The 15,298-nt window shown below is 40.0% G+C and overlaps 1 protein-coding gene across 2 annotated transcripts in view; it reads left to right on the top strand.

The window, feature by feature from the left end:
* ME1 (malic enzyme 1) overlaps window positions 1-15,298 on the top strand; it is a 154,974-nt gene that overhangs the window by 106,772 nt on the left and 32,904 nt on the right. For both annotated transcript variants that reach the window (XM_063150571.1, XM_063150572.1), the window contains exon 7: window positions 11,309-11,418. In XM_063150571.1, the coding sequence (XP_063006641.1) occupies window positions 11,309-11,418 (110 nt within the window). The remainder of the gene's footprint in view (window positions 1-11,308; window positions 11,419-15,298) is intronic.

The following is a 15,298-nucleotide window of genomic DNA, read 5'->3' as shown; positions in this document are numbered from 1 at the left end:
TTCTTTCAGATAGCCATTTAACACCTACCTTTTGTAAGCCCTTTCAGTCATCCCACAGAGTGCTGAGCATATTAATTAAATGTTTGGAGTTCCATGTTGTTTAAACATTTTTTTAGTCGTGCTCAGTGTATTGCAAGTTTATAAAGACAGAAAACATTTTTGTGAACGAGTTTGGCCTTCTGCATAAAATGAGGCATTTGGTTAGAATCAATTTGGTTTGATATTTAAATATTTAACTGCAGACATCAGAAATGGTCATTACAGTGCTGTTTATACTGTAAAAAAATATAATGGTGCGATTGCTCTATCCATACTTGATAATCCCTTATCTGTTCAGACTTTATTTATGTTAACCTTTTTTGGCTGTGATAGTTGCTCAGCAGTAGCATATGTCCATTAGCTATGGCTTTTTAATTTATTTTTTTTAATCCAGAGTAGCATCCTTCACTTTTGAATTTACATTTGTGAGGAGAGATTGGGAGCTGGGCCTCCCAGTGAAGCAGCAGCTCATAAGAGTGTACAAATATATTGGAAGGCAGGGTTTAAAGTAGACTGAGCTAAGCTGTTTATAAGTGGTGCCTAAAGACAGGACAGGAGAAAATAAGACACAAATGTAAGAGAAATTTCAGGATTGAAAAAACCATTTTACTGTCAGGGTGACTGAGCCTTGGCACGGGTTTCCCAAAGAAGCTGAGGAGTCTCTGTCCCAAAAGCTGTCTGGGTGTGGTCTGCCCAGCCTGCTTTTGCTGGCCTGGCTTGAGTGGGTGGGTGGTGAGATGATCTCCAGAGGTGCCTGCCAGCCTCAGCCATTCTGTGATTCTGTAATATTCCACTCTAACAGTCAGGGTTCCTCAAATCAAATAATATGCTGTCTAAATAATGCTTTGAAAATAGTAAGCTCCCTTTTTCTTAAAGATCTACATTCTCCGTTTCTTCAGTCTAGCCTCGAATATGCTTCTTTTCTCTCAAGTGCAATTTGTGTTGCAGGTACATAAGATATTTTAATGCCTTACAAACACCATCAAGAACTTGGAAAGGAAGAGGTGTGTTTCATAAATGATCGAATAGTACAAATATTTGGATTGTATTTCATCTATCAGAAATGCTTTAAGTATTCCTGTTGAATACAACCTCCTTTTGACATTTCTGAAAGCTCATTACTTCTTTGCCTTTTAACAGTCAAGATGAAGGCTGTCAGTGATGGAATTGAGATTTCCATCTGTTCATTATGCCTTAAGTAGCAGAGGGGAAGAGCAGATGTGCTGCCCCAGGCTTTCTACTAATTTGGCTATCCAGCTGCCTCTTTTATTTTGGGAAAAATACCTATAATCTCATACAAATATAATCAGATATGTAAGGAAGTGCAGTCATCTTGGTTCAACCTCCTAAGACTACTTAGCAATCTTTGGATTCTGGCAAAAGATACAATACCTTTTCCAAAAAGGCATTGCATTTGCCATAAATCACTCAGGCCTGATTCACTGAGACATCAAAACAGGCGCTTAAAGCAAAGGTGTAGTCCTCTTGACCCAAAGTGAAATTCTCATATGTTTAAGTAAATACCCTAATAAATTAAGCTTTGTTAAAGTAGTGTCTTTTGATACTATTAGATTCAGTTAAATAAATTCAATCAAAAATTATTTGGAAACTTTCTGGTGGAAGATTATCAGCCAAAGATCTCTTTTTTTTTTTTTTTTTTTTTTTTTCTATAATCCAGACCCTTCTCCACTTTGGAAAGTGGGAAAAGTTGCTGTCTGGGCAGTGAATATATGAAGGTTCATTCTCAAGAGAATTCATCTCATATAAGCAAAATGCCACACACAATCATTGCAAATCTCATTTGTCCAGCCAAATTGAAACCTTTACCTTTTCCAAGAGCAGCTCTTCTTTTCATACAGAAATCTGAGAATGTGTCCAGAGAAACATCTCTAGCCTGGATGTAGGAATCCAGGCTTCTTGGAATAGATGATTCCACTAATCACAGTAATTATGAATAGTAATAGTAACACAATATCTTTCATACTGAAAGATGCGTAGAAGAATTCCCTGTGACAGCTCTGTGCAATTGTTGACCACCATTCAAGTGCTGCTATACTTACCTCTTTTTGATGACTTTTGCAAAATTAAGAACATTAAAAATCTAATTTGTAGGGTGTGCAGATGCCTACCAACACCAGGGCAAACCTCAGAATTTAAGATGTTTTTGTTGGCAATGTAAAGTTGCTGACAATCTTAATCAGACAGTAATAATCAGTAACTTTAAAGATTGCAGTCATGAAGTAACCAGGAAACACCAATTTGAAACAAGGTTCAAATTATTTTAAGTTGTGTAGGATGACTTATCAAACAGTGTAATGCATTTTACATGCTCTTTTTTGATAACAACAGTTCTTTTTTGGTTTAGCATAAAGCCATTTAATTAAAATTTTAAAAGTAAGCTTGAAGGGTTTAACATAGACCACTCTGTCTTTTGGAGGGCAAGAAGTGATGCACACCTTTAGCTACAGCTAAAGATTCATGAGGAATAAAACTGCTTACTGTTTCCAGCTGAGATGGATTTCTTTCTTGATTCTCTGTTTTTCTGATTTAGTCTGCTCAGACACTTGACCAATCCATCTGTTCAGTACCATTCCTTCCCTCAGCCAAAATGTACCAGTGCCAAGTCTCTAAAGAAGAATTGAAGAGGTTGAAAAGAAAAAAAAATCTCAGGTCATCTGTTTCAAATCTGCACTCATCTCTTTTAAGTGAAGGTAAAACTGAAGGTAATTTGAGATTGTTCTTTGGTCTAAGTCACAGTTAAATCAGCTAAGTGGTAACACTGGAAAAAGCAGTAGAATAGCTAGGAGACAAGTGGAATTACATTTTCAGGCTCCTGGAGTTTTACTTTTGACTTAGGTGGGGTCAGGATCAGGTAAAAAGTAGACCAGAACAAATTAATGAGAAAACATCACAGTAATTCAATTTGCTGTTTACTTCAAATTCACATGGAACCATTTTTTCCCCTAAGGAGGAAAACTACCAAAATTTACAATATAGTTTTCTGCCTCTTACAATTTAACCTGAGTGTTAGGCAAGCCCTCATACCTCTGCATTGGTGGAAGTTTGTGTGGTGTATTTTTTCATGGCAGTGATCTGGTCTTCTGAGGCTGATGTTTGGGCATGTCAAGAACTGAGTCTAAGAGTTGGGCTGATGTCTGACTTTGTGAACTTTGAAAAGTATAATTTATTTGTATAATGTGCATTATGCTGTATCTCAGTGCTGTGTCATCCATCCACCTTCCTGCTGAGAGGGCTGTTTCACAGCAGAGAGGAGGCAACCTGGCACAGTCCTCCATAGGAAATTGATTTGACAGTGCTCTGTGAAAGTTCTTATGGAAGAGAGAATGGTGGATTTATGTTAGGAGTGGTCAAAAACGTTGATTTTATTAATCAGTCTCATACCTACATATTCAAAACATCCACATGTTTGTGTTTATAAGGTCTGACCAGGCGTGCTCATGTGTGACATTGAAGGCAAAAGCACCCTGGTTATCACGTCCTCAATGCTTTCTCTGGGCTTCTGGCGATAAGAGGTGATAGATTTGATTTTATACAGGTTTTCTATGCCTTTAAGATCCAGCAGCTGTGCTGGCATGCTTATTTTGCCTCAGGGTATTTCTTACTTCAGCTTCCATAAATTTTTTGTGTCTGTATGTCCTCATGTTGAATTTCTTCAGATTGCAATGACTCCCTGCTGTGCCTGTAGGATAAAGAGTGCCACAGGTGATGTGCTGTGGTAGGGATTGTTGCTGTTTTCAAGGTGCAGGGTCCTGGTCCCAGAGGTGTCTTTGCTCTGGCCTTACCAGAGCTCAGGCCTGCTCATCTTGATGTAAATGAAACATTTTAAATTTTCCTTCAGTTGGCTTTGTTCTTTGTTGTCTTTGTGTGTCGCTGTTGTCAGCTCTGTTTTGCTGCTGCTTCCAGTAGTGCACATATTTCCATTCATACTTCATTCACATCATCCTCCTTAATTCTGTTACAAAAGTCTCTACGTGTGAACTGGAAATGTCTAAGTTATGATCAAGCCCAGTTCCTGACAACATTGTTGTGTGGTGTACTTCAGAAAAATATATAAAAAAAAAAAAAAACAAATAGTTTTGCAACAAGAATAAATAAAATTTTACAGTGTGATAACTTACTTCTTTTGCAGCCTTTGTATATTACAATCCTAAGATATTGGGGGGTTAATTCCATCAGGTATTGAACTAGAAGAAATCTAGTTCAGGTTCACTTACAGTAAGCATCCATATTAATCCTTCAACAGCAATTTGAAAATGCACAAAAACGTAGAGTGCATGTGTTAAAACTGTTGTCAACTTATTGTCTCAGTAGAATGGACTTTGAAAGGCTTCCATTTAAAGAGCAAGCAGTCCCTGCTACAGTGTGATGCAACAAATGGCTGATGACAAATTAGATTAAAAGCAGCAACTGTCCTTTTCTTGTAGCAAGTGTTTCTGTTAGCTTATGATTTAATTACCTTTTGTCTTAAGAGAAGCCCTTTATGTACACAGAGCATGACTGTGGGCAGAGAATCTGGTTTTGCTCCTCTGCTTATGAACAACAATGTCTAGGACCACCACCCTCAAGACCTTCCTAAATGAGCACTGCTCTGTTCCTAAGCCTCTCTGTTCCCAGGGCTGTGAAGTCCACACCTGGATGCTGTTGGCTGGGGGGAAAAAAGGGAGAAAATTGAGAGTCATCTCCAGCCCATTCTCCTCAGTACTCCTGGGATTGAGAGTCCATGGAAATGAGTACCACATATGTTCAGGACAGGGAAGGAGCAAGCAGAGGAGTGTTAGAAGTACTGGTACAGTGCCAGAGCACTGTGGTTGTGCCAGGGAACACTAATACGGAAACCTTTAGTAGAATTTTATTTCCTTAAGGAAATGTGACTGAAGAAAGGGTCTGCTGCTGGTACTAGGGTGGGTGCTAAATGCTGCCATCTCCCACATCTCCATGCCTACTTTGGATATGGACTGAGCTCATTCAGGAAAGGATTGGTTTGGAAATGGAAAATGGCTATGAAAAACAGTCCTATGAAAGTACGTGCTTTCTGTAGCTAAAATAAAACCAGTGGTTGCCTGCAGGGGAATAAAAAGGAATTTTAAGCAGAGTCCTTCATGTGGAAAGTGGAGATGCTGACAGTTTCTATTAAGTTCTTTAGAAAATCTCTTCCTGTGAAGAATGTCCTGTCTGACTTGCTGGTCCAATTCAGGACAGAGAAAGTTATTTGTAATGTAATGATACCTCTTCTGAGAAGGTATTTGCATTGTAGAACTGGCTGGAGCTCAGTGCACCTTGGACAGATTTTTGTCCTGTGCAGCTGTAGTACATCAGGCTGTTGGAGAGGCAGCATGAGTAGTGCCATCTGCTGCAGAGGGGTCGGGGTGTTTGCTGGAGGGTATCTCATCTGGGCCACCTTTTCCACAGAATATACATGTAGCATTATTGTGCAAAACTCTAACCCCCTCGCTCAGCTGCATTGAATTTAAGCCGCGGGTTGCAGCTGTAGCGGAAGAGGAGCTGGGATGGATGTATGACCTCAGTGCAGCAGCTTCATTGCCTTGTGAAATGGATTAAAGATAGCTGGGAGGAGAGGAGGAGGAGAAGGCACCCTGGTCCAAAGAGTTGTTTGGAGGGAGGCATCCAGGCAAACCCTGGCACAAAGAAGCGTTTGTAGCAGTGTTCTTTATCCTTCAAATCTGTTTTGAGCAGTGGGATATATGGTAATGAGCAAGCTTACAACATTTGGAGTGGGGAGGAAGGAGATAATTTCCACATTGTCCTGGTGGACTATAAATGGTTCTGGCTGGCAGGGCAGCTGCATGACGCACAAGGCAAGGAACACAGCGCCAGCGTTGCTATCATTTTGGTTTGCTCCTTCTTAGGAATGGGGGGCAGCAACCAATTCTGATGGTTTCTAAGGCTTTTTCAGTTCCAGGCATGTATGAACAAAAAAAAAAAAAAAAAAAAAGGTAGTCAAAAGGAGTTTGGAAGCTCTAAAAACCTAAAAAGCAACCACTTGTTCCTTTAGGAAGGTTTCCAAAACAATGGCTGGCAGTAAGAACAAATGATCCAAATATACATCCAGAAAATCTTCTTAGCTGTAGAAGTAAGCATGGATTTTACTGATCATATGGTTTGAATTCAAAATTATGCCCAAACTTTTATAGCTCCCACTGTCACCAAAAGCCAGATTCTTGAGGGTTTTCCCTGTTGAGGTCTTAAGAGCATTGAGTTCCCAAAATACTTGTACTGTATATTTGGGATGGTTATAGAGGTGTGGACATTTTTCTCCAGCTTGTTACATAAAGACATACTCCGTAGAATTACTTGGAACATTAGAATTGTTGTCATAGACAACTGAATATAAATTTACTTACAAATGGGGGAAACTTAGCTAAGACTGTCACAAAAAATATGTTGTAAATTGGGAAAAGAATTGGAGACGCTTTTTGGCAACCACATGCTGTTCAGTGGGATGGTTCATTTTAATCCATTGTCCAGCATTTGCCTCCCATACTTGATGACAAATATGATGTTGCATGCTTGCCACCTCTCGTCTGCATTTTCTCTTCATAACAAAACAAAGGAAATATGGCTTTGAACTTCTGTCCAGTTGGATCCTGATTCAGACTGCCTGTGTGACTTGGAGCGAGCAGGAATCTAAAATCCAAGTACACAGAAAGGTGTGGGTGACAAATCAGGATTTACAAGGGGAAACAGTGGTCTGGATTATCACTTTCTAGAGACAATTTATATTTGTTTAATCAGCTACTGCAGTGACACATCCTTAACAGCCGGAAGAGAAGAATTCACAGCTACAAAACACTTGGTTGCAAAAGTCCATTGGTCCCTGGGTGGGACTCAAGCCAAGCTGTTGCTATCAGAGAAGTGTTTTCCAGAGCACAAAAATATTAAGGAATTCATTAGTGTATTTGTTACAGTTGCACACTGAGGAGGAATGTCTACAAGCTGGGTTTTTTTTAGTTTTGACAGTGTAGAACTAGATCTCATAAGTTCTTCTGGTTAAGACAGTTGTTGCCCACTGGATAGGTAGTTTCTTCCATTTTTTTGTACCACTTTTCAGTATGAATATTCATGTTGGTTACAGGTTCCTCTCTATCCCCAGTTATCCCCTGTGAAGCCCTTGGTCAAAAGCAGTGGTAGCAGGAGAACTGATGACTCTGGTTTGAGCAAGCCGTTAGGCATGATGTATTTTATGTGACTCATTTCACAGAGTCAGTTAAGTTGGAAAAGACCTCTGAGATCAAGTCCAACCTATGACCAAACACCACCACGTCAGCCAGACCATAGCACTGAGTGCCACATCCAGTCTCTCCCTAAACACCTCCAGGGATGGTGACTCCACCACCTCCCTGGGCAGCCAGTTCCAATATCTAATCACCCTATCTGTGAAGAAATCCTCCTAATGTCCAACCTAAAACTCCCATGGAGCAGCTTGAGTTTGTCCTCTTATCTTGTCGTTGTTTGCCTGGGAGAAGAGGCCGACCCCAGCCTGGCTACAACTTTCTTGTGGCTAGTTGTAGAGAGTGATAAGGTCACCCATAACTCTCTTTTTTCCAGGCTGAAGAACTCCAGCTCCCTCAATTGCTCCTCAAAAGAGTTGTGTTCCAGTCTCTTCACCCATTTCATTGCCGTTCCCTGGACTCGCTCCAGCACCTCAGTGCCTTCCTGACTAGAGGGGCTCAGAACTGGACGCAGCACCGGAGGTGCAGCCCCGCCAGTGCCAAGCACAGGGAAACAGTCCCTGCCCTGGTCCTGCTGCCCGCAATATTGCCGATACAGGCCAGAATGTCATCAGCTTTCCTGGCCACCTGAGCACGTGCTGGCTCATGTTTGGTCACTGTCAACCAACGTCCCCATGTTTTGTTCTGCTAAGCAGCTTTCCAGCTGCCTTCCCCCCAGCCTGCAGCCCTGTTGTGATTCAAGGGTAGGATGCGGCGCTTGGTCTTGTTGAACCTCATACTGCTGTACTGGCTTGTACATCCAGCCTGTCCAGATCCCCCTGCAGAGCCTTTCTGTACATCAACACTCCCACCCCCATTTGTGCAGCCTTTTCACAGAATGAAATGTCTGCTTGCTTCAGGAACTCTGCTGCTGGTGACATATTCAAAATAAAATGTTTTTTGTTTATGTTGGAGATCTGAATGCCTACAGATTTCAAAGAGGAAGATAAAATTGTTGTTGTAAGGTGTATGATTATGAAGTTTGGCTACTTAAGTAAGCAGTACACTCTATTCTTTCACACTATCATATTAAATAGGTAGTTCACTATTTTTGAAATAAAAGTTACCTCTTAGAGAGTTTTCTGTCATGATAATTTTTCTAATTTCGTCTCCTAATCTTCTTGATGTGCCTGAAGTTGCTGTCTTTTAACATGCTCTCTTTTAGTAGTCAACCACAGTCACTGAATGGTGGTGTTAAATATGATGCTTTTGTTTGTAACACATCTATTACTGGTGTCTGGACCTGCCTGATCAGGCACTCTGTATCATCAGAGTAAGCTCAGTAAGCAGTGTAGTCAGTCTGTGCTATATCTAGTATTGATGGAACATGTTGAGATGGTCAAATTTAGGATAGCTGCAGCCTTTGTTTTCTCTTTTCATAATGTTTGAAGATAGTATGACTCACAGAACTGTAGCAGCCCACAGTTGCAGGAATTAGTGTGATTTCAAAGGCACAGCAGGGTTTGATGGCTGCCCATGGACAAGCACCAAAGTGCTTGGTGCCCTTCTCTTCTTGCAGTCATACGTGTTCCCTACCCACCTGTAAAGAGGTGCAGATCCAAGCCCAAAATGTGCAATGACAGCAGGGTATGAGGTGCAAACAGAGAGGACTTTTCTGCTTCCACGAGGGTTGATTCAAGCAGTTACTCTTTATGGTGCACAAGCCACTGAAACTAAAACTGTTCATCAGAGTGTGAGAAGGGTGGAAGGTTATTGTAGAGTGATACAGGAGGGAAAATATTTGGTTAGGTTTTGGCTCAGCTTTCTGCTTTAAATGATTGTGATGGGAAGATGTGGAGGTCATAGAGAAATTGATGGCTCTTTTGGTATGGTCACTGCCTCCAGAACTGTGAGGCACCTTTGTAGCCAATTCATTATTGCTAAGGGATTTTCTGGAATGCCTGATACTAACTATTTTGTATTACCTCATCGGTATGTCTCATCTATTAGTGCTTTTGAGGACAAGAATAGTCCAGGCAGAGAAATAGTGGATAATTTTCTTGTCTCTTTTTTGAGAATATAGACCTCAAAATTCACAAGTCTTGTGAGGTACTGCTGGTTGTGTGCAGCACTGAAGTCTCAGGTTTTTACCTGGATGCCAGGTGTTACACGTGCAGTGCAGAAGAATGCTGCTTAGAAATTTTTCTTCTATGATGCCATAATCTCAGAGGCCCAGAGTTAGACTGCCTGCATTTTTTCCATTTTAATTGAACAGCCACAATATCTGGCTCAGAGAATTCATATGGGTAGTGTGTCTAGTATAGGATGATTATTTTCTACAGGGATGCTCTTTTAATATAACTCACAGGGAGTTTTGGTCTTTGTCTACAAGGGTAATGGATAAGAAAACAGAGAAAAATAAAATGCAGATGAGAAATGGAATGTTATATATGGTAAAATAAAGAAACAGACTAGCCTAATGACATCCAAGAAACACATATAACCAAGCTCCAGGATTCCAGAGTGATAATCTCATTAGTTTCATATTATTATGCAACTGTGAACTACTGGACCTTTATGGAGTCACAGAAATTTATGGCAGAAACTGAAGCAGGTTAGAAATTTAAATTAATTAGAAATTAGCTCTAGTTTTTTATTTGAACTCAGTTGTGATTTACAGTACTGGACTTGCCAAATTTTATTTTAAACGGTGGCCTGTCATTATGCTGCTGAAGAAGTCCAGGTTTTTCCATCAAACCTGAAGATGTATTTATTTTAGTAAGGATTACTATTCCTGCCAGTGGAATCCCCATAGATTTGGCTAATTGTAATATGGCTGTAAATATGTGTTTTCCATGGAAATGAGTTTAGTCACTGGAATTTTTGGGTTCTTTTAAAGTACTGATGGCTTTGATTAATGTGGTTGCCAAACACATGTATGGTTTGGAGAAAAACTCAGTTAATGTATTTACACTGAAGTGCTCACTGTATGTATGTATTGCTTTTCTGGATGAAGCATGAATGGACAGCTTGACTGTCTTTCATGCATTTGTGCTGTTAGCAAATAAGGAAAGCCTCCTCTAGCTCAATCAGGATTGAGACTGTGCTGCAGAGATCTTGCCCTCTTGCATATGTCTGTGAGCTTGAATCCAGTCTTTATGTAGGTTTTGTAGATATATTTTCATTGCTTTGTGGGGTTTTTTTTGCTTTTGTTGTAAGAAAGTAATTGAAAATTCCATATGTGACTGGTATGCAAAGAATCCAGAGACAGTACTACTAACCATGCATATAAGGACTGGGCAATATTTACAAGAACATGTAGTGACAGGACAGGGAGGAACAGTCTCAGACTGAAAATAGGATTAGGTGAGATCCTGGGAAGAAATTCTTTACTCTGAGGGTGGTGAGGCACTGGAACATGTTGCCCAGAGAAGCTGGGGATGCCCTGTCCCTGGAAGTGTTCAAGGCAGTGTTGGATGAAGGTCTGAGAAACCTGGTCTAGTGAAAGATGTCCCTGCCCATGGCAGGGAATTGGAACAAGATGATTGTGAAGGTCCCTCCCAGTCCAAACCATTCCATGATCTGTAGTGGTAATATTAAATTTAACTTCATACTAACTTTCATTTTAGGACTAATCTTACTAGCACAGCAAGGCAATTGTTGACTTGTTAGGTATTGACATACAAATCTAATGCCAGGAGTCTTGAGTTTCCATATTAAAAAAACCCCTAAAAATGCAACCACAGAATTATAGCATGGTTTGTGTTGGGAGGGACCTTTTTTTGTTCTCTAGGTAATTGCTCAGTGGAGACTTCTTTTGAGATGTCTGCAGAGGGTGGATGCCTTTTCCACTGATCTTCTATTCATAACTTAGAACTGAGTAAATACTATTAGTAGTATGATTATGCCTTCTAAATAATCTGTATGAATGTAAAGATACCAAATACAAGAGAAACATGTTGAGTGTTGTATGATTCACATTATACTTGCATTTAAAATCTGACCACAAATGTTACTAGCATTTTAATGTATAATTTTGAAACTTTTTTAACATAATGCATAATTTCTTGTTTTTCTAGATACGGCATGAACTGCCTCATTCAGTTTGAGGATTTTGCTAATGCCAATGCATTCCGCCTCCTGAATAAGTACCGTAACAAGTATTGCACTTTCAATGATGACATTCAAGGTAACAAACTTTTTCCTTTTTCTCTTCACTGTTTTTCCCACAAGCCACAAAAATAAATCTTAATTTCCAGAGGGGAAAAAATTATCAACTTTACTGTAATATTTATAGATGTATAGGTCACATTTTGCCTTGGGTTTCCTCAGCATGAATTTTTGGTGAGCTGCATTTGCTCTTAACCTTTCATCTCTCATTTACACCTCATACTTTATTTAGATGTTTGCTCTTCAGGTTTAGGGTTTTTTTAATAGTTTAATATGTGAATGGCTTTCCCCATATAAATTACTGACTTCTTTGAGCAAATATCAAAGCTCAGACCTGGACTGTACTTCCTTGGCTTTTTGTCACTGCAGTGACAACTGCTCCACTGTTCTTCCATGCAACTGGATTGATAAATGTCAAACTGTTTTTCACTTCTTAAGCTGACAACTCAGTTAAATATTAATGTAATTTTCCTCACAGTCTCACTCAGTATTAGATGGAAATGATCCTCTTGACTCTCTTTTTCCCATCTGAATAATTTATGGAATGAGCTAGAAAAAGGCAGGTATCCAGGGTGGGAATGTCCACAAGGGGAATTCCCCAGTGCTCAATCTAAAAAGGCATCTTGTCCCTCCCTCCCTCCCAAGAAGACAGACAAGGAGGGCTGAAGTGGTGTATGCTACTACTCAGGTTGCCTTATATCTGGTCAGAGAAGAGCACTGAAAAATAACTTTCTCTAGGGCAGTGGCTTCCATCCTTGAGAGCAGTCTGAAGTCAGATGAGCTGCTGGTGTCCAGAGAGGGCCCTGGGTATCCGGCTGCCTCTCATCCCTGATGTTCCCTTGGGTATATGAAGGTCTCAGCAGTGACACGTCAGAAATGGAAGTTAACCTGTATATATTTTTCATGGCTTTCAGTTACACTTTAAGCCAACTGTTAAGAGCTGGAGTTTTCCAGAAGTCCTTATTGAGTCATGCTTGGGATCTAGGTCATATTTTAGTGACTCAGTCCATGGCAGTGGATTCAAATAGTCCTTGTCTTTCTGGTGTTAGGGATTTGACTATCCACATGAACCTTGTTCCTGTTACAAGCCTGGTTGAGTTCTACTTATGCATCTGAAACAGATTATGGAGAACAACCTCCCAGATGGGAAATAAACTAATTACAAAATGTCATTTCCTTTTGTAAGAAGCGTGGTGCTTCCTACCCTGAAGGGTCTGAGTGTAGCCATGGCTACAGCACTTCATTTCAGCAGGCCAAACAGCATCTGGAAGTTTCCGTCGTTGTTTAGAGGCCTGGTTCCCACAGGGAATTTCTTGCAGTATGAAGGTCCTTAATCCAAATCAGAAAGAGACTCAAGTAGAATGTGGTTTCAGAGAAATGGGAGTGTTTCAGCAAAAGTGTACCAACTACAGGTAAACTTACTTGATGAGGCCTTTTGTGTATTTGCAGTTTCAAACCACTTCATTGTCTCTCCTGCACCTTGGAAGGAAGTGTCTTGACATTCAGTAGTGTTGGAAGGCATCCCTTTGGCTTTTGTCTCAGCTGCTGTAGCAGCTATCAGCCTTCCTTAGAACTACAGCCTTTTAATTTATCTGTTCTCTGCAATCTAATTTGTGCTTATGGGGCCTTTGATATTTTCACAAACAATGCTTGTGACTTTTGGGTGATCTCCATCCTTAATATCTGTGTAGCTTCCAAGGGGTGAAAGTGGATGCATTTATTTCTGGTTTCTGTCATTTGTCATCATATCCCTGTAGTTGCCTTCAGTAACTTTTTTTTTCATAGCATGTCATCTTCTCCTGTAGTGTGGAAGTAGAATAACAGCCCATTGATCTTTCATCACTCCTCCTCTTCCAGCTTTATAAACCCTAAGGATCTTTCACCTAGCAACTATAATGAGAATGGATGGTGCGAACTGCTTTATCAATCCTTTGAGATTTTCAGATTATAAATAGCATGACTTTTTCCAGGCTACTTGAAAGAGTGGCTTTCTCTGTATGCAAGTTGTGTTTTTTGCAACAGTAAAGCTGACAAGTTGTGCCAATGCAATAAAAGCAAAGAAATATAACACTGCATCTAATTTGCCATCATCTTCTGAAGATAATGCTTACATAGTATTTTAAACATAGTTTCTCCTAGCACTAATATTTTTCAAGAGAAAGCTACTTTAAGATCAAAAGAAGTGTTTAATATCTTCCATAGAAATGTTTAATATCTTTTATAGAAAGACTTGAGGATTTCTTTCTTTATGTAAGATATCCCGAGAAAGGATCCCTATATATCTTTTATATATCTTAGTGATGCAATGAGGACCTTTCAGTATCTCAAGTCTAAAAAATACCCTAATATATGATCCTGATTTTTGACAGCCACTAAAATAGATAAAGAAAACGTGGCAAGCTGCATATACCCATCTGCAAGTACTGACTTGGACAAATGCAGTTGCCCCCTCTTAGCTCACAGCTATTTACACAGGGTCAGCCTGCCCCTAACTGACAACGCAGAACATTTGGAAAAAGTCTGCCAAAACACTGGGCATAGAAAACCGCTAAAGATTGACCATTAAGGATCACCTATAGACATAATTAAGAATTTCTGAAATCAGTCTCAATCCCTGCTACAGTACGGTCACATCCTTTACTCTGCAGAAGGCTTTGTCACTTTTTCTACATTACCTCTCTGTACACAAGCAATTGAGAAAAAGGTGAACAGGATTCTGACCAAATGGTATAAATCTGTATTGGAATAATAAAGTTCTTTGTACTTTAGCATTTTAGAAAGCATCTTTGGTTTTGGATAGGTGGTGAATTTCTTCCCTCTGAAATTACAATAATTTCTCCATATCTGTATTTTCAGAATATCTTCTTACAAACACAATAGCAATGTTTCCTTAGGGAGAAAGTATTCACTTTTTCCCTTGGATTCCAATCTGTTTTTTTTCTAACCACAAATCAGCTTGGTGCTTTTTTTTCCTCTCTCTCTGAAATACTGAGACAGATTATTGGAAATGAAAATCAGAGAAAGCCTTTGGTTTAAAACAAATACTTTTATCTGCTGTTAGCTATTAGAGAACCTCTTCCAAAACTGAGTGGGGGTTTGATCATCATTTCCCATATGGGAGAAATATGAATTAATTTTGTAATGGCAAACTTCACAACATTTAGAATTAGGTCAGATTGCTAGCTTTGCTCATCTCCAATATACTTAGGGAAGGAGGTGTCATGAGGAGAGGGTGGAATTTTCTGAAAGATCTGATATGTGATGGTTTTGTTCTTTCCAACCCCTTCCTGGGAACGGACCCATGGGACCTGTGTTGCCAAACAAAGCTGTTTGTCAGGGTGAGAGATGTTCTCTGTGTGACTGCCCTTGAAGGCAGCAGGCTTGGGATTCACAGTTTAAAATTCCCTCAAAGAAACGAACCAGTTCCCTTCCCTGCTGCAGGAGGTTGAACAAGTCTCTTAATACCTGCTGAAACCAAAGTCCTAGGTGCAAGGCAGGGCTGAAATCCTGCTTGTGGGTGGGGTTGGCTTGGGCCACACCTTCGTGCCCTTGACAAACCCAGGTGTCACAATGCTCCCTTTCCTCACCCATTTTGACTTTGGTGAGTCTGTTGGAAGAGGTTTTGCTACTTGGGCACAGTCAGTGGCATAAGGCGTGTTTGCATGTCTTCAGAGATGTGCATTTTTTCTTTTGGTGCTTATCGTGTGGTCACTGGTTGCAGTCACTGCTGACATGGACACATTTCAAATAGTGGCATAAATATCTCTAGCCTTGCTGCCTCTATGTAGGTCAATTTTTTCAATTATTACATTCTTTTCATCTTTTTCCCCCCTCTATACTTAAAAATTGTCTCAATTGACAATGACAAACTTCTGTAGTATAACACAATCTACATTAAA

This window comes from Melospiza melodia, chromosome 3, assembly GCF_035770615.1.
Source record: "Melospiza melodia melodia isolate bMelMel2 chromosome 3, bMelMel2.pri, whole genome shotgun sequence".
Classification (NCBI taxonomy): domain Eukaryota; kingdom Metazoa; phylum Chordata; class Aves; order Passeriformes; family Passerellidae; genus Melospiza; species Melospiza melodia.
Note: the sequence above shows the minus strand (reverse complement) of the source record. Positions and strands in the feature narration are given on the sequence as shown.